The 25,000-nt window shown below is 50.4% G+C and overlaps 3 protein-coding genes across 3 annotated transcripts in view; all 3 read left to right on the forward strand.

Annotated features, from left to right (window-relative positions):
* Window positions 1-2,989: 2,989 nt before the first annotated feature.
* On the forward strand, window positions 2,990-4,064 carry LOC136938794 (ras-related protein Rap-2b). The gene has a single exon (XM_067231741.1). It carries the CDS (start codon window positions 3,380-3,382, stop codon window positions 3,929-3,931), a length of 552 nt encoding a protein of 183 aa, XP_067087842.1. The 5' UTR covers window positions 2,990-3,379; the 3' UTR covers window positions 3,932-4,064.
* A 10,899-nt stretch (window positions 4,065-14,963) lies between these two features.
* Window positions 14,964-18,364, forward strand: LOC136938796 (E3 ubiquitin-protein ligase TRIM39-like). The gene is made up of 2 exons (XM_067231743.1): window positions 14,964-15,086; window positions 15,508-18,364. Exon 2 carries the CDS (start codon window positions 15,510-15,512, stop codon window positions 17,136-17,138), a length of 1,629 nt encoding a protein of 542 aa, XP_067087844.1. The 5' UTR covers window positions 14,964-15,086; window positions 15,508-15,509; the 3' UTR covers window positions 17,139-18,364.
* A 1,915-nt stretch (window positions 18,365-20,279) lies between these two features.
* The window catches only part of LOC136938795 (rho guanine nucleotide exchange factor 26-like), a 15,251-nt gene continuing 10,530 nt past the window's right edge, over window positions 20,280-25,000 (forward strand). The window contains 5 exon segments of the mRNA XM_067231742.1: window positions 20,280-20,482; window positions 20,952-22,135; window positions 22,137-22,329; window positions 23,784-23,835; window positions 23,933-24,093. Coding sequence (XP_067087843.1) covers window positions 21,060-22,135; window positions 22,137-22,329; window positions 23,784-23,835; window positions 23,933-24,093 — 1,482 coding nt within the window. The 5' untranslated portion in view covers window positions 20,280-20,482; window positions 20,952-21,059.

Here is a 25,000-nt window from a genome sequence, read left to right on the forward strand (position 1 = left end):
GCAGATTAGATTAGACACATGGGGGGAGTGGCCAAAGCACTCCCCTAAACAATGTTTTCTCAAGACCTAAATTGTGTCTTTTGCTCCTAATAGTCCATCACAGGGAAGGGGTTGGTTAGCTTACTGTATACTTAAGTACTTAGTACTAAACTTAAGCTAACTCTTAAATGTGCTCATGTAGTTCACTAATTTGTATGCCTAGGTATTGAACTAGTCATATGCGCTAGTTGTCTGCTAGCAGTAGGTCTAAGCACTTAGCTAGTCTCACACCCAAATAGTTGCCAAATTGCCATATACCCAAGTAGTTAGCTAGCCCTAGTTAGCTAGCTGTGTAAGCTAGTTTATAATGCAAGCTACAGACACAAGCATTTAGATAGTATTGTAGCTAGCGGCGTTAGCTAGCAGTTTACCCAAACTAACCATGAACCCAAGTGGTTAGCTAGCAGAGTTAGCTAGCAGTTTAACCAAACTAACCATGAACCCAAGTGGTTAGCTAGCGGAGTTAGCTAGCAGTTTACCCAAACTAACCATGAACCCAAGTGGTTAGCTAGCAGAGTTAGCTAGCAGTTTAACTAACCATGAACCCAAGTGGTTAGCTAGCAGAGTTAGCTAGCAGTTTACCCAAACTAACCATGAACCCAAGTCAGAATCAGAATCAGAAAGGGATTTATTCACCATGAAAGTTTGCACAGACAAGGAATTTGCTTGGGCAGGAAGGTGCATACAATAAACATATACCTAAAATTTAAATATGTGGACTAACTATACTAAGGGTACATAAACTAGCAGTACTAAGTGGGATTAGAATAGAATTAAATATACAATAAAATTTAAGTTGCCGTAAATTACAATATAAAAATACAAAAATACAAATATTACAAAAAATACAAATGTACAAGATACCATGTTGTGGTGCAGTGCAAAAGCAGAGTGTTTTAAGCAATAAGTCATTTGAGTCAGTGTGGTCCCTTGGCCTTGTTGAAGAGGCCAACAGCGGAAGGGAAGAAACTGTTTTTGTGGCGTGAGGTATTGGTCCTGATACGCCACAAAAACAGTTTCTTCCCTTCCGCTGTTGGTTAAGTGGTTAGCTAGCGGAGTTAGCTAGCCTTAGCCAGGATCAGTCAGTCACCAGTTGCATTGACTTCTCACCATCTATGGTGTTCTGACTCAATGACGTTAGTGTTTGTCATCAAACAGGAACTAATAAACAACTGCTGACCCATGGACTTTCAATGCAAGCAGTGTGCTTGTAAGAGAGCGTGTGTCTGTATGTGTGTGCGTGCGTGTGTATGAAAGTGTATGTGTGTGTGAGTGCGTGTGTGAGTGAGTGTGTGTGTGAGCGTGTGTTTATGAGCAGGCCTGCTGAGTCACTGTTTGATTCATTGTCAGATTAAAACCTCATCGATCTGCTTTGGTGTTTATTCCAGCCCTGAGGTGATGAGGTCATACTGAGGTCATCGATACCCGGTACGGTCACCCAATAAAACAGTCAATAAAACAGATATGTAGTGTGCGTGTGTGTATTTGTGTGTGTGTGTGTGTGGAGGCGGGGGATAGATACAGAGTCATGTTGTGCTCTGCCTAGGTGTGTTAATGCCAGTATCTTTCCACCTGAGAGTTCTGTGATTTCAACAACTGGATGACTGGAGCATGACTCACTCTGTCTAAAACTCAATTTAGAAAAACATCTCTGGAGTTTCCATGAAAGCAAAACACACACACACACTGCAGCCTAACACACACATATTGCAGCCTATCACACACACACACACATACTGTACCCCAACATACACACACTGTAGCTTAACACATACACACTGTATCATAACACACACACACACTGCATCCTAACACACACACACCCAGTGCTTGTGTTATCTTCCTTCTCCGTGTCCTGCTGGTGGAGTCACCTGTGATGACTCAGAGATGACTTCCCTGAGAGGAAGTGGAGATGCAGTCAAAAGAGCGGGACCTGGTAACCATGTAGCAGGACATGGACCTGAGGGGTAACCTGGTAACCATGGAGCAGGACATGGACCTGAGGGGTAACCTGGTAACCATGTAGCAGGACATGGACCTGAGGGGTAACCTGGTAACCATGGAGCAGGACATGGACCTGAGGGGTAACCTGGTAACCATGTAGCAGGACATGGACCTGAGGGGTAACCTGGTAACCATGTAGCAGCCCCCATGTAGCATCTGCGACCTTTAGACCCACAGACAAATGTTCTACCCAAGCTATACCCCCCCCCCCCCCCCCCCCCCCCCCCCACACACACACACACACACACACACACACTATGCTCACCCCAGACTGGACCAGGATAGAGCTGTTCTCAATCGACTTGTACATCACAAATCAATGTGGTGGTTATGAGCACTGAGACGGATTACATAACTCAGCGACCGATGTTATACATTAATAACTGTTCATGGCACCTGTGGGCTCGTGTGGGTGTGAGAAGGGGGGTGACTCATTTCCGTTTCTCTGCATAAGCGGATGATGTTGCAATGCAGTAAAACAGGCTTTTTATACAGGATAAGTTAGTACAGTGCAGGCCTGTTAGACTAGCATTACTGACATAATGTAAATTCCAGTGCTAATCCATCTACTTTGGTAAAATGTCTGAATTTACGAAACTATTACGGGTGAATTCAATTAACAACCCAATAATGATTCTTGCCGACCAGATAAAATAAACGTTTTATCTGACAGTTAAAGCGTTATATTATGTTTCTACATAATAGCCTACTGTTTTTCTGACAATTTTGAATCTGCAAAGAAGCCTAACCTTTCACAATCGGACGCATGAATGCTATGTTTTGAGAGTCAAGTTAAAATTGTATTTTGCTCGTAGTGGGAAGTGAAAATAGGCTACACAGATCCTGTGCTGTGAGTCATCAATTTCACCGAGGTGTCGAAACCAGGAAGGTGTCAAACAATAAGGAGTGGCAAGAAGCTGGTGTGGAGCCTACTTATGGAAGCGGTTAACGGCAGACGGGGATCACTGCCGCTTTAAGAAAACGGAGGCGCCGACGGTTCAGAAGTTGACGTACCGACGCAGGCTGCGTGCTGTAGAGAGTGGGCAGGAAGAGAGCGCGGTGGATAACTCAACAAACGCAGGAGACATAGAACAAGGACTGGGATTTAGCGGGGCTCGACATGATACATTTCTAATGCTGGGTCACGGTCGAAAGCTCTCCTTTTCTCACCCCCGTAGTGGACGACCACGCCCCGAGGAACCCGCGGTTTCGAAACGAAAACTGCAAACACCGGAGAGGCATAACATCATAGCTGCCTGCGCTTTGAAACACTGCAGGGCGGGGAGAGCATTCTAAAGGAAGGAGAGGGAGAGAGAGGGGGGACTGTCTCGGAACCATGAGAGAATACAAAGTAGTCGTTCTGGGATCCGGTGGGGTTGGCAAATCCGCTTTGACTGTCCAGTTTGTGACGGGGTCCTTCATAGAGAAATACGATCCCACGATAGAGGATTTCTACCGAAAAGAGATTGAGGTAGACTCCTCGCCCTCTGTGCTGGAAATCCTAGACACTGCGGGAACGGAGCAGTTTGCGTCCATGCGAGATCTCTACATCAAGAACGGGCAAGGATTTATTCTCGTCTACAGCTTGGTCAACCAACAGAGCTTCCAAGATATCAAACCCATGAGGGATCAGATCATTCGGGTGAAACGGTACGAGAGAGTGCCGATGATACTGGTCGGGAACAAGGTGGACTTGGAGGGCGAGAGGGAAGTGTCGTCCGGGGAGGGGAAGGCTCTGGCTGACGAGTGGAACTGCCCGTTTATGGAAACTTCAGCCAAAAATAAGATCTCGGTTGACGAACTGTTTGCCGAGATTGTCCGACAAATGAACTACTCCTCCACGCCGAACGGAGACGACCAGTGTTGCTCATCCTGCGTCGTTCTTTAAAGAAGAGACTCGTTATATATATTTTAATTTAGCTCGATTTAAGTTAGCAGTGGTGTGTGTGTGTGAGTTTGTTCTTCAAATCTTGTTTTCTACAACAACTTACGAAGCCAATAAGTTTGTGTCTTGAAATTCACGTGTGCTAACAACGTTTTGAAAAGTGTCCTACTGTCACGCACACTAGAAAAGACAAAAAAAGATATCGTAAAAAAAGAAAAGAAAAACGGTTTACAATTCTGGATACTTGAATGTTCTGGGATTTAGGAAAAATACAACTCAAGGATGGGCGCTTTTATTTTACTCTTTTGAGGAGAAAATGGGCCCCGGTGCCTGTCCACAAGGAGCATTTTGAACTTTTAACAAAATAACGGACTTTTGACTTTATCTTTCTGTTTTGGAAGTGTGTTACAGGAAGTGTACAGTTCTCTGTGGCTCCTTGGACAGGAAGGAGGGGAGGAATGCTGTGGTGGGTGGAGGACGAAGGGTGCAGTGGAGGAGGGGGGGGGGGGGGAGGGGTGAGGAGGGGGAAGCACTCTTCAGGAATTCACAGCGTCTGGAGTAGCTAGCAGCATGCTCGGTGTTTACCGTTGATGACAGTACGAGCTGTACAGTTCAACCAGGCCTCACTGTACCTGATTCCCTCCTCCCCCCCCCCCCCCCCCCCCACCACACACACACACACACACACACACACACACCTTCACCTCCACCACAAACACTGGGACATGGACACCAGGACACCAGGAGACTTCCATGGAAGTTTGGCTGACTGTGGATGAAGATAGGAAAAAAAACTATATTTTGTTAAATGACTGCACATTAGGAGGGGGTGAGGTGGAGGGAGCAGAGTGGGGTGGGGTTAAGCATCAAGTGGAACCTCTCTACACCTCCAACCCGCCCTCATCCCCTCACCTGTTGGAATTCACTTCAAGCGTCTAGTTCCTCTTTCCTCCTACCTGACGCTACTGTTTCACTTCTGTTTTGACAAGTGCCATGTCTGTCCTCCTGACCTCTGCCACACACACACACACACCCTCGTCTAGTGCCTTTTCAAGTGAGTGGTGCGCATTCAGTGCCAACCTGGTGGGCTCCTTCAGGAGGGAGCGGCTGTCCTCAGCAGTGAGTGTCTGGATTAACTCCTGTCTGAAGAGAAAAACATTACAAAATACTTTTCGTTGATCAAGGAATGGCGGTTTGCTCTCTCTACTTTCGGTTGAAAACGGAGGTGTTTCTTTCGTGACATGTCCGCTGGGTTTTGGGATGAACAGAGATTTGGGATCCGCAGGTACTGACACCGCTCCAAGACACTGTCCCATCCGACGCGGTCCCATCCGACGCGGTCCCATCCGACGCGGTCCCATCCGATGCTGTCCCATCCGACACGCTCTCTTCCAGAACCCTTCGATCAACGGAGTTCTACATTTTCTGTTTTATTTTGTTGTTTGTAACAGAAAATGTGATGTACCATTGAGGAAAAAAAATAAATCTAACCTGATTGTAAGTTTAATTTCAGACCAACCTTTTAACAATGGTCTGTCTGTTTAAGAAAACAAAGACTTTTAATACAAAATGCGTTTGTAAAAAAGGTGTGTTTTCTCTGTGTGTTCAGTCTCGAACGTTGTTCCTTTCTAGGTAGTCATGGGTCTGAAGACCCCAGGGATAGCTTCCTTATTAAGGTGTGGGGCTATCTTAGTGGTTAGATTATATGATGGTTGGCCTGTGTTAGCTGTCGTTAGCTTGGGTTAGCCTGTGTTAGCCTTGGTTTTGGTTGGCCTACCCTAGTGTGTGTGTCACAGTACAGGGAAAATACCATTTTGTGGCTACGTCAAAACTGGTGTAGGGAATGCTGCGCTCACTCTTCTGGAAGGGGGAAGGGAGGGGGGCTGGTGTTGTGACATTCTAGAGAGAGAGTGTGAAATGTCAAGTTCCAAACAATGGTTGCCGGAGTCTCCCCCCAACAGGTGGGCTGTAACCGTGTGTGGGGGGGATTCCCCAGCCTAGCTCTCTTAGCTCTCCTAACCCAGCCTAGCTCTCCTACCCCAGCCTAGCTCTCCTGCCCCAGCCTAGCTCTCCTGCCCCAGCCTAGCTCTCCTACCACTCGCCCAGTGATAAACATCAGAAGAATTTGGCGAGAGAAAGTTTAGCTTGCTGCATGCTCACTTCCTGTCCTCGCTCTTTTCTTCCCTCTTCCTACACAGGGAGGGAGAGAGAGGGAGACAGGGACAGAGAGAGAGACAGGAAGAGAGAGGGACGGAGAGAGAGACAGGGAGAGAGAGACAGGGAGAGAGAGAGACAGGGAGAGAGAGGGACAGAGAGAGACAGGGAGAGAGAGAGACAGGGAGAGAGAGAGAGACAGGGAGAGACAGGGAGAGAGAGAGACAGGGAGAGAGAGAGTAACTTGCTTGCATGTTCCCCAGTCAGGCTGTGTGCTTCTCAATCTGGACAGCAGAAACTAGAAGGATATTCAACATCAGGCTCATGTAACTCAGGGGGTGGGACAGGCTCGCTGCGTAGAGCATTTCAAGAGGTCCAAATTCAAATTCCTGGCTGTACTTCTCATTGCGTTGGTTAAAAACATCTGCTTAATGAATATACGATTATTTCCAAAACAACACATGCCAACCTTACCCCTCCAGGGCATGGGACTGGCTGCCATTTTGAATACTTTGCTTTCTAGCCACTGTGATTGGCTGTCATATGAGGCCACAGTGACACAGGAAGTCATGCAACAGCCAGGGAGAGTGTGTGGGTGTGTGTTCGTATATAGAGGGGTTTAATCACTCTAAAGGCTTGTGAATTACAGGCTTCTCATCTCAAAACTCATTTGCAGAGTTTAGGTGTTAGAAACTTGCATTTTAATTTGTGTGGGAAATCACCATGACAACACTGGAGCATTCTCTTGCTGTTGATCTACACGCAGCTATACACACACACACACACACACACACAGGTATTCTGTGCAACACCCAAACCTTCTCAATTCCCACAGATTTACACTGATCCTTTTAGAAAACACTCTGGTCTACCCTCCTGTCCATACACGTGCACACACACACACGCTGACACACACACACAGACACGTGCACACACACACACGCTGACACACACACACAGACACGTGCACACACACACACGCTGACACACACATCAACTCCCCAAGGGGCTGGTCTGGGAGTGTTTGGCTGACTGAAGGAGTTTGTTTTATAGCCTAATTATTGCTTAATCCCTCTTCCTTATCTACATTGAGTGTTGGTCTGTCTAGCAGCCTCTTCCCCAGCCTCTCCCCCAGCCTCTCCCCCAGCCTCTCCCCAAGCCCCAGTGTTCCATGTTTGAGGCCGACAGAGCGGGTATGTCCCTGAATTCCTGTCATGTTTCTCGTTCCTCCCGTTCGTCTGCCTGGGCTTGTGTCGCTGGGAGGGAGGGTGTGTGTGTGTCTCTGTGTGTGTGTGTGTGTGTCTGTGTGTGTGTGTTTGTGTCTGTGCGTGTGTGTGTCTGTGCGTGTGTGTCTGTGCGTGTCTGTGTGTGTGTGTCTGTGTGTGTGTCTGTGTGTGTCTGTGCGTGTGTCTGTGCCTGTGTCTGTGCGTGTGTCTGTGCGTGTGTCTGTGCGTGTGTGTGTATGTTTCTGTGTGTCTGTGCGTGTGTGTCCGTGTGTGTGTCTGTGCGTGTGTGTGTGTGTTTCTGTGTGTCTGTGTCCGTGTGTGTGTCTGTGCGTGTGTCTGTGTGTGTGTCTGTGCGTGTGTGTGTCTGTGTGTATGCTGAGAGAGAAAGTGGTCAGAGCCAAGTGGTTGCAAGGAGGGATTAAACTGGAAACATGAGAGAGAAACTTGTCCAAACTTGACCCCAGACACCTCCTCCACCTCTCCTCCAACAGCCTCCTCCTTCTCCTCTCCTCCTTCTCTTCTCTTCTACTCCTTTTCCTCTCTTAGTTGGCAGCCTCCTGGAGGGGAGGGTGTGGTTTCTCACACAACCCAGTGTGTGTGTGTGTGTGTGTGTGTGTGTGGAGCATCACCCAGTTTCAGGAAGAAGCTTTTGAAAGTGTTTGCGATGTGCTGATGTACTTTACTCCAGGTAAGAATGTTTGATGTTGCATAATGCTGGCTTCCTCTGCTGATGGAACATGCAAGAACTTGTGTGTGTGTCTTCCTGTTTGTGTCTGTGTGTGTGTGTGATATCTGCTTAGGCCTCTTTCAGCAGAGTCCCCTGATCCCTCCCTCCCTCTTCTCTCTCTCTCTGTCTTCCTCCTCCCATGCCCCAATCATCTCCCAGTCTCTCTGTTTCTCTCCCCTCTTGTAATGCGTTCCACCATGTGACGGTCATGTGACATAGACAGCTTCAGGGTTAGGCTTGGAACCATTTCCTGTTTTGAAGACACATCAGCGGTCCATCTCAAAGCGGGCAGTGACGTCGTCACGGTGACGTCGTCACAGTGGTCCCATTGTTCTGGATAAAATTATGAGGTGAGCTCAACTTTCCTTCCTCCAACACCTGAAAAACAGGAGAGATTAGAGACTGTCTCACTCTGACTATCTCTCCCTCTTTCTCTCTCTCTCTCTCTCTCTCTCTCTCTCTCTCTCTCTCTCTCTCTCTCTCTCTGTCTCTCTCTCTCTCCCTCTCTCTCCCTCTCTCTCTTTCCCTCCCCCTTTCTCTTCTCTTCCCTCTCCCTCCTCCCCTCAATCTCTCTGTCTTCTTGTCTCTCCCTCAGTCTCTTGTCTATCAGTCTCTTGTCTCTCCGTCTCTTGTCTCTCTGTCTGGGAGCAGAGTTGTGTTCTCATGTTTGTCATCAGATCTTCTCGGAACGCCCCTCCAGGACCCAGAGGGTTAAAGGTTAGCATGACAACACTGAGGAACAGCAACAAGAAGCTAGCTGTGTGTGTGCGTTTGCACAGTTAGAGCCCCATTCCAGTCCAGCTGAGCGATGAGGATGATGATGTTGGAGTCATATTCCCTCTCTGTAACAGTCAAGTCAGTGGGAGCCCCCCTCCTACTGACTGGCCTGGTCTTTGTGTGTGTGTGTGTGTGCTGTAGCATGTGTGTGTGTGTGTGCTGTAGCATGTGTTTGTGTGTGTGTGTGTGTGTGAGCACATGTCATGCCCGAGCAGGAAGTGGTTCTTGGAGAAACCAAGAAAATACTTCTGACAATGTTGACTGAAAACAGCTGATAGTGTCAGCTATCAGCTGAGCCCCTGGTCAGCGAGGGGCTCAGCTGATAGTGTCAGCTATCTGCTGAGCCCCTGGTCGGCGAGGGGCGAGCCCTGGGACCCACACTGCTAGTGTGGGAAACTAATAACCACTAATACACTAAACTACAACCTATTGTGTGTCAACCTAAAATATATGGTGTGTGTAAGAGTGTGTGTGTGTGTGTAAGAGTGTGTGTGTGTGAGAGTATGTGTAAGAGTGTGTGTGTGTGTGTGTGTGCGTGTAAGAATGTGTGTGAATGCTGTCCTGTCTTGTCATTGGGAAATCCAGACTGGGCAGGAAGGAAGCAGATTCCACTTCCTGTCCGTCATCACTGTCTTCTCTTTCCCTCCTTCTATTCTCTCTGTTATTGCATCCCTTTGTTTTTCATGCTCCACACTGACACATAGAGGGGATGGGTGCAGCTCAGTGGTTAGAGCATGCGAGTGTAGATCAGGAGGTTGCAGGTTCAAATCTTCCCACCCATACATTGCTTTGGATGAGAGAGGGAGAGGGAGAGGAAGAGAGAGGAGGAGAAGGAGGAGGGGATGGATAGCCGGTCTGATGAGCAATAACGTCATTATAGTCAGTGTGGAGGCGGATCATGTGACACACATTTATTACTGCTCTTTATTTACCTCCTGTACACACACACACACACGCATTCCAGCACACATTCCAGCACGTCAAACACCAAGCTTTCTGAGTAACTCACACATATCTCATTACCTGAGAACTAAACACTATCATCCTGGATCCTCCACCAGGAAACAATCCCCCTCCCACCACACACACACATTCTGTCCAGCCTCCAGGCATGTTGCGTGTTTAAGCCTGTAGACCATATGTGCATGTAGGGGCTTATCAGACCTCCAGACCCCCCCTTCCCCCCACGGTGCTACCCTGTACCCAGCCCCAGCCTCCTCTGCTGGGGAGACAGGAGAGCGGGGAGTGGGGTGAGCTGGAGGCTGAGGTTTTGGGACAGTGAAGTGAGCAAGCTGCTTACAACTTCCTGTCTTTCTGTCTGGGAAATCTTTGTGAAGAGGCTGTTTGTCTCTCTCTCCTATCTGTCTCTCTGTCCTATATGTCTCTCTGTCTCTCTCTCCTATCTGTCTCTCTATCTGTCTCTCCTATCTGTTTCTCTATCTGTCTCTCCTATCTGTTTCTCTATCTATCTCTCTCTCCTATCTGTCTCTCTGTCTCTCTAAATGTGTGTGTGTGTGTCTGTGTAAATGTGTCTGTGTGAATGTGTGTGTGTGTCTGTGTAAATGTGTGTGTGATGGTGTGTGATGGTGAGAAAGAGGACACAGTGTGTAAATGTGAGAAGTGTCTGCAACCTGTTTAGTAGCTTCCTGGCCTGTCTACCTGCCTGCCGGTCTGTCTGTCTGTCTGCCTGCCGGTCTGTCTGCCTGCCTGCCTGCCTGCCTGCCTGCCGGTCTGTCTGCCTGCCTGCCTGCCTGCCTGCCTGCCTGCCTGCCTGTCTGTCTGCCTGTCTGCCTGTCTGCCGGTCTGTCTGCCTGTCTGCCTGACTGCCGGCCAGCCTGTCTGCCTGTCTGCCTGCCGGTCTGTCTGCCTGTCTGCCTGCCGGCCTGCCTGCCTGCCTGTCTGCCTGTCTGCCGGCCTGTCTGCCTGCCTGACTACCGGCCTGCCTGCCTGTCTGCCTGCCGGTCTGTCTGCCTGCCTGCCTGCCTGCCTGACTACCGGCCTGCCTGCCTGCCTGCCTGCCTGCCTGCCTGCCTGCCTGCCTGCCTGCCTGACTGCCTGACTGCCGGCCTGTCTGCCTGCCTGCACAGACAGACCATGTCTGAGCCTGCAGCTGATTTGAGGGTTGGGTTGCAAGGCTCCAGGCAGATACTATTGTAACTGTTGACAGGAAGCTGAATTTGGATGGGATGGTGTGTGTGTGTATGTGTGTATGTATGTGGGTGTATGTGTGTTTGTGTGTGTATGTGTGTGTGAGTGTGTGAGTGTGTGTGTGTGTGTGTGTGTTTGAGTGTGTGTGTGTGTGTGTGTGTGTGAGTGTGTGAATGTGTGTGTGTGTGTGTGTGTGTGTGAATGTGTGTGTGTGTGAGTGTGTGAATGTGTGTGTGTGTGTGTGTGTGTGTGTGAGAGTGTGTGAATGTGTGTGTGTGTGTGTGTGTGTGTGAGAGAGTGTGTGAATGTGTGTGTGTGTGTGAGTGTGTGTGTGTGTGAGTGTGTGAATGTGTGTGCGTGTGAGTGTGTGAATGTGTGTGTGTGTGTGTGAATGAGTGTGTGAATGTGTGTGTGAGTGTGTGAATGTGTGTGTGTGTGTGTGTGTGAGTGTGTGAATGTGTGTGTGTGAATGTGTGTGTGAGTGTGTGAATGTGTGTGTGTGTGTGAGTTTTCCCATATGGAGTACAGAGGGACGGTGTCTCTGCTGGTGTCTGTGCTGCACTAGAGACAGTGGAGGAACTGTACTGGCGAGCACCATTGTGTAGGAGTGAATGAGGGCCCTGTTAAACACACACACACACACACACACACCCACCCAGCCCCAGCCTGGGTCTGCAGCAGTGTGATTGGGGTTATAGTGTAACAGTAGATATTCTTCTCCTCTTCTGGTGTGGATTCTCTACCCTGGCTGCTTCATGTAACACCACAACATCTTAGCAGTCACACAACTGGGACCATGTGCCAACAGAGGTGTCCCCATAATCCCTGCAGGGCCCTGGATAACGGTTAACTGGATAATAATGGCTGGGTTCAAATTCAGCCCAGGCCCTTTACCGCATGTTTACCCTTCCATCTCCTTTCCTGTCCTCGACAAACACTGTGCTCTGTCACCAACATGATCACCTGGACATCCAGCCCAGCCTGACGCACTGGTGAGTGTGTGTGTCTGTGTGTCTGTGTCTGTGTGTGTGTGTGAGTGTGTGTTTGTCTCTGAGGGACTCAGGGATGAAGTGACTCACCTCTGGTTTCAGAAAGATCTGTTGAGTGAGCTGCGCTCGCAAGCCTGGGACAAACCTTTCTTTTGTCTGCTATTTCTGTCTGGCTCTTGAAAAGGTGTCATGGTTGACTGTTTCATAACAAGAAGTTCACACTCAAATAGCTGCGGCAAGAGGCTGTTTTGCTGAGAGGGAGGGATGTGTGTGTGTGGGGGGGGAGGGGTGTGAGGGATGTGTGTGGGGGGGGGTGTGAGGGATGTGAGTGTGTGGGGGGAGGTGAGGGATGTGTGTGTGGGGGGGGGGTGTGAGGGATGTGTGTGTGGGGGGTGTGAGGGATGTGAGTGTGTGGGGGGGTGTGAGGGATGTGTGTGTGTGGGGGTGTGTGAGGGATGTGTGTGTTGGGGGGTGTGAGGGATGTGTGTGTGTGGGGGGTGTGAGGGATGTGAGTGTGTGTGACGCTGGAGTGTGATTTGCTCCAATCTTCAGGACCAACAGACATTATATATACGGTATATATATATATATATACCGTATATATACATATATAGAGAGAGAGGAATGGAATGTTCAACATAGCTGTCATTCAGTTACATTCTAGAACACTCAGAGAGCCAAGTGTGTGGGAGGAGAGAGAGAGAGAGGGAGGGAGACAGAGGGAGAGAGGGAGAGAGAGAGAGGGCGAGAGAGAGGAAGAGAGACATAGGGAGAGACAGAGGGAGAGAGATGTAGAATTAAAGGTGATGTGCTGTGACTCAGGCAGGAGAGTGGGGTTGTTCGCTTTGTCCTGTGAGTGTGTGTGGGTGTGTGTGTGTGTGAGTGTGTGTGTGTGGGGGGTTGTGAGTGTGTGTGAGTGTGTGTGGGGGGGGTGAGTGTGTGCATGTGTGTTTGTTTCCCTCCCTAATCCCCCCCACCCTAAACACACACCGTTACTCTGACAACCAAACTGAGGGCCCAGACATGCATCAGTCCTGATCGACGGTGATCTCTCTCTGAGAGAGAGAGAGAGAGAGAGAGAGAGAGAGAGGGGTAGAGAGAGAGAGAGAAAGGGGTAGAGAGAGAGAGAGAGAGAGAGGGGTAGAGAGAGAGAGAGAAAGGGGTAGAGAGAGAGAGAGAGAGGAGAGGAGAGAGAGAGGGGGGTAGAGAGAGAGAGAGAGAGAGAGAGAGAGAGAGAGAGAGAGAGAGAGAGAGAGAGAGAGAGAGAGAGAGAGAGAGAGAGAGGGTGTGCTGTTTTGGTCTGGCTGTATGTAAAGGATATCAAGGATGTCCAGACATGCGTTCACAGTTGAGCACACGAATGCTAACCCAATTTAATCACATGGCCTCACATTATCAGACAGGAAGTGATAGTATCACTGCTTCCTGTTGGACTGTTTGGTTACTGGTCTTCCTGAGGAGGGGGGGCTGGGGTTGGAGGAGGGCGTAGGGGGAGGGGGGGTGGGGTTGGAGGAGGGCGTAGGGGGGAGGGGGGGTGGGTTGGAGGTTCACGGGGGGTGGTGCATTTGTAGGATACTCACATCCAATTCTTTAATTCTCTCTCTCTCTCTGAGGGGGGTGAGGGTGGGGAGTGAGGGGTGGGGGAGTGAGGGGTGGGGGGGTGAGGGTTAGAGGCTGAGGGAGTTAGAAGCTGAGGGGGTTAGAGGCTGAGGGGGTTAGAGGCTGGGGGAGTTATGAAGCTGAGGGGGTTAGAGGCTGAGGGGGTTAGAGGCTGAGGGGGTTAGAGGCTGAGGGGGTTAGAGGCTGAGGGAGTTAGAGGCTTGAGGGGGCTAGAGGCTGAGGGGTTAGAGGCTGAGGGGCAATGCCACATCAGACTTCAGTTGGTAATTAAGGGGTTTGTTAAGCAGCTTTTGAGAAGAGTAATTAGTTGACTTGATAGGTTCAGTGGAGCAAAACAGGGTAGGGGGGCAGGGGGGGCAGAGAGAGGGGGGGGGGGTTGGGGGGAGGACAGCGGGGGTTCAGGGGGCGGGGGGCGGGGCAGACAGCAGGCAGCCCTCTCACGCTGACTCAGGCTGGGCGTGTGGGAACACCCTCACCCTCTCACCCCCTCACCCCCCTCTACCCCTCACCCCTCCACAACTGGCCCCAGGGTTCAACTAACAGAAACTTGTTTCATCAGATGTTCCGTATTGTATGCAAAAAATATATAGTTAAATATTAACTATGTCTGTGAATGTATTAATACACCTAAAATATATACACATGTAAATTTGTAAATATGCTAATGTCAGTGTGTTGGGTCCCTTGCTGTGAAGGCTCAGGCTTGCCCTCTAGTGCCCTCTAGTGGTGAGTGTGCAAGACGGCAGGAAGGCTGGCTTGGAAGGGTCTAGCTGGTCCAGATCTCCATCAGGAACCAGGAGGTGTAGCTGGGTCCAGATCTCCATCAGGAACCAGGAGGTGTAGCTGGGTGCAGGTCTACATCAGGAACCAGGAGGTGTAGCTGGGTGCAGGTCTACATCAGGAACCAGGAGGTGTAGCTGGGTGCAGGTCTCCATCAGGAACCAGGAGGTGTAGCTGGGTGCAGATCTACATCAGGAACCAGGAGGTGTAGCTGGGTCCAGATCTCCATCAGGAACCAGGAGGTGTAGCTGGGTGCAGATCTACATCAGGAACCAGGAGGTGTAGCTGGGTGCAGATCTCCATCAGGAACCAGGAGGTGTAGCTGGGTGCAGATCTACATCAGGGAACCAGGAGGTGTAGCTGGGTGCAGATCTACATCAGGAACCAGGATGTGTAGCTGGGTGCAGGTCTACATCAGGAACCAGGAAAGAAGACAAAGATACAAACATGACAACAACACGAGACACAAGCCCAGAAGGTGGAGACAACTTTGTTTAGCCTTTTCATTTCATTCAGGGGGCGGGGGGGAAGGGGGCGGGGGCGAGGGAGGCGAGGGGGAAGGGGCGGGGAGAAACCTTCTGAAACGAAAGTCAAAAGCTCCCTGAGTGTCGTATTTCAATTATTTAACAGTTTACCGTGTCGTAGTTCAGTTTTTTAACAGTCAAATCCAGACTGCTGCACCAAGAGCACAGTGTCTGTGTATATCTGATCTGATCTGAAGAAATAACTTACCAGAGGTAAGGAGAGAGAGAGACAGAGAGAAAGAGAAAGTGAAAGTGTGTGACAGAGAGAGCAGAAGAGAGAGAAATACTCTGAGATGTGATATATTACTGATCTAACTCCAAATATTTCTGTTCAGTTTACTGACGTGTGATCAGTGTTTACATTTACATTTAGTCATTTAGCATGTTGTGTTGTGTGATCAGTGTTGTGTGTTGTGTGATCAGTGTTGTGTTGTGTGTTGTGTGATCAGTGTTGTGTTGTGTGTTGTGTGATCAGTGTTTTGTTGTGTGTTGTGTGATCAGTGTTGTGTTGTGTGTTGTGTGATCAGTGTTGTGTTGTGTGTTGTGTGATCAGTGTTGTGTTGTGTGTTCAGTGTTGTGTTGTGTTGTGTGATCAGTGTTGTGTTGTGTGTTCAGTGTTGTGTTGTGTTCCCAGGGATGGCGTCCGCAGGTGTTCTTCTGTCTGAGGAGCAGGTCCAGTGTTCCATCTGCCTGGACGTGTACACCAAGCCCGTGTCCACGCCCTGCGGACACAACTTCTGCCTGACCTGTATCAAAGAGTACTGGGACACTTCTGACAAGTACTCCTGCCCCTTATGTAAGGAGAACTTCAACATCAGACCTAAGCTTCGTGTCAACACCTTCATCGCTGAAATGGCCGACCAGGTCAAGAGTTTAGGTGTGGCTGAACCGACACCTCTCACCCAGAAACAAGCCCTTAACAACCCTGGTTTAGTGTCCTGTGACGTCTGCACTGGGGCAAAGCTCAAGGCAGTCACGTCCTGCCTGGAGTGTCAGACGTCCTACTGTGAGACCCACCTGGAGCCTCATCAGATTGCCCCGGCCCTGAAGAAACACCAGCTGATGGACCCTGTGGAGAACCTGGAGGACAGGGTGTGTCAGAAGCATGGGAAACCCCTGGAGCTGTTCTGTAGAGCAGACCAGACGTGTGTGTGTCAGTTCTGTACTGAGACAGATCACAAGGCTCACGAGACTGTCCCCATAGAGGAAGAGTCAGAGGCGAGGAAGACTCAGCTGAGGAAGATGAAGGTCCAACTGGAGGAGATGATCCAGGGGCGACAACAGAAGATGAAGGAACTGCAACTCTCAGCAGAGAACAAGAAGATGGAGGCAGAGAAGGATGTAGAAGAGAGCAGGCAGGTCTTCACTGCCCTCATGCTCTCCTTTGAGAGAAGCCAGGACGAGCTGATCGAGGTCATTGAGGAGCAGCAGAGGGAAGTGGAGAAGAAGACTGCAGAGATGATTAAAGAGCTGGAGCAGGAAATCACTGATCTACTGAAGAGAAGCGCTGATCTGGAGGAACTCTCTCACTCTGAAGACCACGTCCTCATTTTCCAGAGCCTCCCAGCCCTCCCCTCCCTCCCAGAGAGCAAGGACAGGGCTGGGGTCAGAGTTCAAGGGGATCTGTGTGTGGAGCCTGTGTTCCAAGCACTGTCTCAGCTGGAGAAGATGGTCCAGGAAGTGACGCTGCCTGACATCAAGCTGAGGTGGATGAAGAAGTGTGGGGTGGATGTAACTCTGGACCCGGACACGGCACACCCTGATCTCATCCTGTCTGCAGACAGGAGACAGGTGAAACTGGGAGAGACAAATCCAAAAATCCACGACAAACCAGGCAGGTTTGACTATGTTGTCTGTGTTCTTGGAAAAGAAGGCTTCTCCTCCGGGAGGTTCTACTATGAGGTGGAGGTGAAGGAGAAGACCCGGTGGATTCTCGGCGTGGCCAAAGAGTCCATCAACAGGAAGGGGCCATTTAAGCGCAGTCCTGCTAATGGACACTGGGCTGTAGGCTTGCTGGGTGATACTGGGTACACAGCTTATGCTGGACCTGAAATTCCTCTCTCCCTGAGCCAGAAGCCCCAGAAGGTGGGGGTGTTCGTGCACTACGAGGGGGGGCAAGTCACCTTCTATGATGTGGAGGCCAGGTGCTGTATCTACTCCTTCACTGGATGTGTCTTCAGAGAGAAGATCTTCCCCTGCTTCTCCACTGGGCTTAACAATGACGGCAGAAACTCTGGACCCCTCATCCTCAGTCCTGTCCTGTAAGCCCCACCTCATCCTCAGTCCTGTCCTGTAAGCCCCACCTCATCCTCAGTCCTGTCCTGTAAGCCCCACCTCATCCTCAGTCCTGTCCTGTAAGCCCCACCTCATCCTCAGTCCTGTCCTGTAAGCCTCACCTCATCCTCAGTCCTGTCCTGTAAGCCCCACCTCATCCTCAGTCCTGTCCTGTAAGCCCCACCTCATCCTCAGTCCTGTCCTGTAAGCCCCACCTCATCCTCAGTCCTGTCCTGTAAGCCCCACCTCATCCTCAGTCCTGTCCTGTAAGCCCCACCTCATCCTCAGTCCTGTCCTGTAAGCCCCACCTCATCCTCAGTCCTGTCCTGTAAGCCTCACCTCATCCTCAGTCCTGTCCTGTAAGCCCCACCTCATCCTCAGTCCTGTCCTGTAAGCCCCACCTCATCCTCAGTCCTGTCCTGTAAGCCCCACCTCATCCTCAGTCCTGTCCTGTAAGCCCCACCTCATCCTCAGTCCTGTCCTGTAAGCCCCACCTCATCCTCAGTCCTGTCCTGTAAGCCTCACCTCATCCTCAGTCCTGTCCTGTAAGCCCCACCTCATCCTCAGTCCTGTCCTGTAAGCCCCACCTCATCCTCAGTCCTGTCCTGTAAGCCCCACCTCATCCTCAGTCCTGTCCTGTAAGCCTCACCTCATCCTCAGTCCTGTCCTGTAAGCCCCACCTCATCCTCAGTCCTGATGCCTTCAGAGTCTACTGCTACTTCTATGTTCTCTCTCTCTCTCTCTCTCTCTCTCTCTCTCTCTCTCTCTCTCTCTCTCTCTCTCTCTCACACACACACACACACACACACACGTCATCAGGTGTCAGTGTAGGTCACATAGACCGAGGCCTTCACAGAGTCTCCTGCCTCTGATATCTAAACAAGATTCCAAATTCCCACCACACACACGTACACACACGTACACACACTTTCATGGAAACACGTGCACATACACAACTACACACACACTGTACCCTCTGCACCTCCTTCAAACTCAAAGGTTGTTCGTTTTAGTCATTAGGGTCAATATGAGTATGGTGAAAATGGTGGACAATAATATATCAACTCCAGTGCAACAGTAACAATGACATCTCAATTATAGTGCACATTACAATGCAGCAGATGTTTAGCGATGTCTAGTATAGGGATAATGCTAGCTGGAAAGATTTGTTCTTGTACAGAAAATACATCTTGTCAGAAGAAAATCACAATAAAATTATCATCAAAGAGTACTGCTTGGGTATTTGTACCTGATTAACAGTTTTATCCTATCATGCCTTCCTCCTCTCCCTCCTCCTCCTCCTCTTCCTCCTCCTCCTCTTCCTCCTCCTCCTCTTCCTGCTCCTCTTCCTCCTCTTCCTCCTCCTCCTCCTCCTCCTCCTCCTCCTCCTCCTCCTCCTCTCTGCACTCTCTGCCTCTCATTGTGTGGGTGTGTGTGGGTGTCTACTGTGTGTATCTACTGTGTGTGTGTGTGTGTGGGTGTGTGTGTGTGTGTGGCCTACTATCTGTGTGCTCACAGTCTCTCACATCTCCTCCTACGAACATCCATTCATGTACCTGCCCCTGCCCCTCTCTCCACCCCGCTGCAGAGAGGCTGGGACTGGGGCTATTAATAACAGAATACAGACTGTGCAAACCATTCATTCCCTTCAGGAACTGTTTCTATAACAACTGCAAGTTTAACAGACTGAGCAGGTTATCACCAGAGACAGGGAGCATCAGGTGGGAGGAGGGAGAGGAGAGAGGGAGCATCAGGTGGGAGGGGGGAGAGGAGAGAGGGAGCATCAGGTGGGAGGAGGGAGAGGAGAGAGGGAGCATCAGGTGGGAGGAGGGAGAGGAGAGAGGGAGCATCAGGTGGGAGGGGGGAGAGGAGAGAGGGAGCATCAGGGGGGAGGAGGGAGAGGAGAGAGGGAAGAGAGATGTTGAAGAGGAGAAGGAGATGGACAGAGAAGGAAAGGGAAGGAGGGAAAATAGAGAGAGAGAACGAAGGGTGAGTCTCAGAACATAAAATACGGTATGACAGAATTCACATGGATGCCCCCCCAAGACAGGGGTAAGAAAGGGAAGTTGTTGGGGGGCTTGGAAGAGGATAATGCTCTGGTTGTTTGCTCAGCAGGTGTGTTACTCTAGCTCTGCTAAGACTCACACAGGTGTTTACACCACCACTGGGTGGTGTTACATAAACTGTTCTCCAGGATGTATGTATGTAAGTGCTCTTTCTCTACTTGTGCTCTTTGAGAAGATTGAGACAACAATGACGCCACCGTGTGGTTCAATCATATTACGACAAACGTCAAAGAATTCTTTGAGTCCCGGTGGAGATATGTGAAAAGAAAGCTTCCCATACCGGGAGTCCAACCCGGGCCGCCTGGGTGAAAACCAGGAATCCTAACCACTAGACCATATGGGACACGACAACATCATATTGCTAACCAAATCAAACCAAACCAAAATATTAAAAAAGAAAGAATATGAACTGAAAAGTGTCTAGGCTACCAACATTGCGCAATCGCGTTGTTATTCAAACGCATTTCAGAAGTAGAGGTCCAACCGCAAAAGTTTCAACAGCACGAGCATAGCCAGCGACAGGTAATTGCGGCGGTAAACGACTCGTTATCATTTCACTGTCATGATCTGTCACACGATGGCGCAAAACTACAGCGCACCGCCAAGTTTAGGAAATGTAACCTACTTTTGCTGGTACACAGGTATCATTGTCAATAGGATCATGTGTAGATGTATCCCACTGATCTCTCAACAAGATTGTCACTGGTTGAATTATGTCCCACGTTAAAGTCTTATACGCACCTTGACCTTTTTCATGACAAAAAATAACAGACACCAAACAATCTATAGTGTGGACCACAACAAAATTAAAATACAAATTACAACCTATAGCCTACCATGTGTCTTTATCAACATGTTTTGAGTATTTAAATGATGTATTCCGTATAAATTTACTGACAGAAAAATACAATAGGCTATGTGAGGAATAATAGCCGATAATAAAAATGTCAACACTGTTGTAGGTAGTGCACCCAATAGTAATGGAACGTCACGTGAACTTGGAATCTTCTCTCGCGCTTGTCGGTCCTCCCCCTACACAACCCCGCGCGGACCGACTCAAGCCGCACTTCAGCTCACGCAAGCTTACCGACAACCCAGAACAAACGCGGCGGACAAACTTAGGAAACTTTTCTGGAAGTTGTCGGCAAAACACGAGGTAGGAGTCAGAATTTAGCGGACGGTACAAGCGAAGTGGAGTTTTTTCTTCTGCTACAAGTGGACACTTGACGATGGTCCGGTTGCGCAGAGAAACAGCGAGTCTGTAGAAAGGTAAGTAGCAGTTGGTTCATTCGTGAAAACGGCTGATTAACTCTTCCCACGCTCTGTCAGGTCAGCTTATCAAGTCGTTTACCAGCTATAGTTGTCAAACGCTTGGGACATACTCAAGACCGGTTACTATGATAATCATATGTACGATGAAGCCATCATTTAGAAGCTTTTCACTTTTCAAATCTGTAGTCTGTGCCAGTTTCTTTTAATTTAGTCATAAGGGTAGGCACGCAACTAATCTTGTTAATCAGTAAACTGGATTCCTGCACTCTCTTCTTCTGGCTTAGCAAAATACAGATTCTCTCTCTCTCTCTCCCCCCCCTCCCCTCCTCTCTCTCTCTCTCTCTCTCTCTCTCTCTCTCTCTCTCTCTCTCTCTCTCTCTCTCTCTCTCTCTCTCTCTCTCTCTCTCTCTCTCTCTCTCTCTCTCTCTCTCTCTCTCTCTGTGTTTACAAATGGGGGTCACTGCAGTTCTCTCTTTGGGGACTGTTGGTGAAATTTGCACAGTGACCGCTCGGTCTGAACGGAGGTGTTTCTTAGCGCGGTGTGAACGAGAAAACGCACGGACACGGTGAAGCTATGGAGGGCGCCAACGATGTGGATTTATCAAACAACAATATAACACCGCTCTGGAAGAGACGCACTGCGACCCACGGCCTCCCGCGGGCCTCCGCTAAACCCAAGCCCCGCCCCCTGAGCTACCAGGTAGACGGAGTCCACACCACGGATTTCCCCGTGGGGGGTGGCAAGTGCAGCCAGTCAACTGAGAGGCTCGTGGACACACCTGTTGGCGGGACAGTTCTGAAGCACGTTCTAAACAAACCCGCGCGGAAGACTCGGGTGGTACGGAGTATAAGTATCGGCCATCTTTCTAACGGACGCTTCTCGCTCTCTAAGTTCAAGTCACTCGATGACACGGCAGCGGTGGACAACAGAGCCTATCACGGGGGTGAGCCTGAAAGCGCCACGACCGATAACGGGGTCACCATGCGTCTGCGGGAAGCGCAGACACGTCTTTCTAGCCCACTCACTTTGACCTCACACAGGGACCAGATTGTGTTCGGGTCGAGTCCCTCCCATCCTGACCCTGTTTCATCTCAGCAGCCCTCCCCTGTCACCCCCAACCACAACACCCACCCCTCCCCCACCCCACGCACTCCTCCCAACCACAGCCCCTCTCCCCCCAGCCTCCGCACCCCCACCCCTTCCCCCAGCTCCAGCACCCCCACCTCCCTCACCTCCCTCACCTCCCTCACCTCCCTCACCTCCCTTACCTCCTCCTCCGGCACCTCCCTCAACCCCCCCACCCCTTGCACCCCCTCCCCCACCTCCCTCTCTCCCTCCATGTCCGTCTCCCCCCCTCCCTCCTCCCTCTCCCCCTCCACCCCCCCTCCCTCCATCCTCCTCAGTACCCACAGTCCGGCGGCCAGGAAGGTGGGGACCCAGCAGCTCATCCCCAGGGGGCTGGTGTGCGAGTCGCGGCTGAGCAAGGCCCCTCCTGCTGGGGCACAGACCCAGGGCCAGGGGGGTCTAGGGGTCCCTGGGGGGCCTGGGGGCTTGGACCCCTCCAAGCGAGCTCTGCGTGTCCGGAGCATGGTGGAGAGCGGGGCCTTCTTCTCCACAGGGGGCGTGGGGGAGGGGGGCGGGGAGGAGGGGGGGCGACAGCCCAGGGGCTCTGAAGCGGGGCTTGAGGAGCACCTCCTACCGGAGAGCTGTGGTCAGCGGTGTGGATCTGGATGCCCCGGGGCTTGACCCCGTAACCTCTGACCCCCTGACCCCCCAGCGCCTGACCGCGCCTCCCCTGCGAGCTGTGATGGAGGAGAAGAGACCCAGCCCTGGGAAGAACAAGGTGGACACACACACACACAACCACTCACACACACACATAAACACACACTCACACACACACACACACTCACACACACACACACACACACACACTTTCACTCACACACACTCAGACATGCACTAACATTGTCTGAGTGCTGAAATTAGTTGTTAGGAACACACCAGGAACAGTATAAGCACTGCTCAAAACTCTTGAGGTGGAAGTTTCATTCCAGCATTCTCTAACTCTGCTGTAGTCCCACATTACATATTGACCATAATCTCTGAGACTTATTCATATTTGAATTGTGGGCTTTGCTGTGTACACATTACTCAGTCCGGTACTGGGGGCAAAGTCTTCAGTCGAAACGCCTGTGAAAGGTATTTTTTATCAAATATGAATGGGTACCGGAAATACATTTCCAACTACAATGGCTTTAACTGCAATTGGAGACAAGCTTAGGTCAAAACTAGCCACCATGACCCCCATCCACACACACACATCAACACACACACACACACACACAGTGGCTCTGTAATTAGTGGTGTCATCTGATAAGAGGTCAAATCAGGGGTCATTTCAGAGGTCATGGGTCATGGGCAAGTGAAGGGGGGACTCTATTTATGGATGTCCTTGATTGTGCGTAGAGGGGTAGCTATGCATAACATCATTGTTATGCTGAGGAAACAAGCTAACGTAGCTAGTGCTGTTCAGTGGTAATGAAACAAGCTAGCGCTGTTCTGCTCTAAGGACACAAGCTAACGTAGCTTGTGCTGTTCTGCTCTAAGGACACAAGCTAACGTAGCTGGCGCTGTTCTGCTCTAAGGACACAAGCTAACGTAGCTGGCGCTGTTCTGCTCTAAGGACACAAGCTAACGTAGCTGGCGCTGTTCTGCTCTAAGGACACAAGCTAACGTAGCTGGCGCTGTTCTGCTCTAAGGACACAAGCTAACGTAGCTGGCGCTGTTCTGCTCTAAGGACACAAGCTAACGTAGCTGGCGCTGTTCTGCTCTAAGGACACAAGCTAACGTAGCTTGTGCTGTTCTGCTCTAAGGACACAAGCTAACGTAGCTTGTGCTGTTCTGCTCTAAGGACACAAGCTAACGTAGCTGGCGCTGTTCTGCTCTAAGGACACAAGCTAACGTAGCTGGCGCTGTTCTGCTCTAAGGACACAAGCTAACGTAGCTGGCGCTGTTCTGCTCTAAGGACACAAGCTAACGTAGCTGGCGCTGTTCTGCTCTAAGGACACAAGCTAACGTAGCTGGCGCTGTTCTGCTCTAAGGACACAAGCTAACGTAGCTGGCGCTGTTCTGCTCTAAGGACACAAGCTAACGTAGCTGGCGCTGTTCTGCTCTAAGGACACAAGCTAACGTAGCTGGCGCTGTTCTGCTCTAAGGACACAAGCTAACGTAGCTGGCGCTGTTCTGCTCTAAGGACACAAGCTAACGTAGCTTGTGCTGTTCTCTCTCTTTCAGACTCTGGACAGAAAGAAAGGACTGACCCATCAGAGGACCTTTGACAGCGAGGGTAGGTGTCCCTCCCTCTCTATCCCTCCTTTCTCTCTCTGCCCTCCACCTCTCTATCTCTCTCCTCACTGTGTGTGTGTGTGTGTGTGTGTGTTCAGAGGAGGAGCTGTATCAGAACTACCAGGAGAAGGCTCTCCACAATGACTCAGACGAGGATGCAGAGAGCAGAGAGAGCGGAGGGAGCAGAGAGAGCAAAGCAGAGCAGAGCATCGTGGTCCAGTACAGGCCCCTACGGACGTCCTGGAGCCAGCTCAGCGTGGTGAGACATACACGCACACACGATAACACACACACACAACAACACACAACAACACACACACACGACAACACACAAGAACACACACACACACACAGTAGCTGTCACTGTCCATGTGTCTTCTGTCTGTTGACGTGGTTCACAAGCTAAACCATTATGAAGCTGAATACCACAGCTTGGAGGAATGTAGTCCTATCTGGTCTGGCTGCACTCCCTCTCTCTCTCTCTCTCTCCCTCTCTCTCTCTCTCTCTCTCTCTCTCTCTCTCTCTCTCTCTCTCCTCTCTCTCTCTCTCTCTCTCTCTCTCGTACAGACAGACAAACAGACAGAGACAGTTAGACTGACTGACTGACACACAGGCTGACAGACAGACAGAGAGGAAGAGATGGAGGCAGGAAGAGAGAGAGAGAGATGGAGGCAGGAAGAGAGAGAGAGAGGAAGAGATGGAGGCAGGAGGAGAGAGAGAGGAAGAGAGATGGAGGCAGGAGGAGAGAGAGAGAGAGGAAGAGATGGAGGCAGGAGGAGAGGTGCAGAGAGTGACTGGGGTAGCAGACTGGCCCACCAGTCTCCTGGCCAACACTGGAGACACTTCCGAGCTCCTCCCCAGTGGAAGAATGTGTGAAATGTTGCCCTAGAGAGAAGGATGGAGCCTTCCATTACAGCATTACGCAATCAAGCTGAAGCAGGGAGGTCTGTTGTTCCTCTCAGGCCTTCTCATTTGTTTGTTTACTCCTGTGGTGAGACTGGGGAGGGAGGGATGCAGAGAGGGAAGGAGGCAGAGAGAGTGAGGGGCTCTCTCACCCTCCCTTTCTCTCCTCTCTCTCTCTCACCCTCCCTTTCTCTCCTCTCTCACCCTCCCTTTGTCCTCTCTCTCTCTCTCTCTCTCTCTCTCTCTCTCTCTCTCTCTCTCT

This window comes from Osmerus mordax (genome assembly GCF_038355195.1).
Source record: "Osmerus mordax isolate fOsmMor3 chromosome 11 unlocalized genomic scaffold, fOsmMor3.pri SUPER_11_unloc_2, whole genome shotgun sequence".
Taxonomy (NCBI): domain Eukaryota; kingdom Metazoa; phylum Chordata; class Actinopteri; order Osmeriformes; family Osmeridae; genus Osmerus; species Osmerus mordax.

Bases quoted from the DNA above. Each gene is read 5' to 3' on its own strand.
- LOC136938794 (XM_067231741.1), top strand. From the start codon at position 3,380: ATGAGAGAATACAAAGTAGTCGTTCTGGGATCCGGTGGGGTTGGCAAA.
- LOC136938796 (XM_067231743.1), top strand. From the start codon at position 15,510: ATGGCGTCCGCAGGTGTTCTTCTGTCTGAGGAGCAGGTCCAGTGTTCC.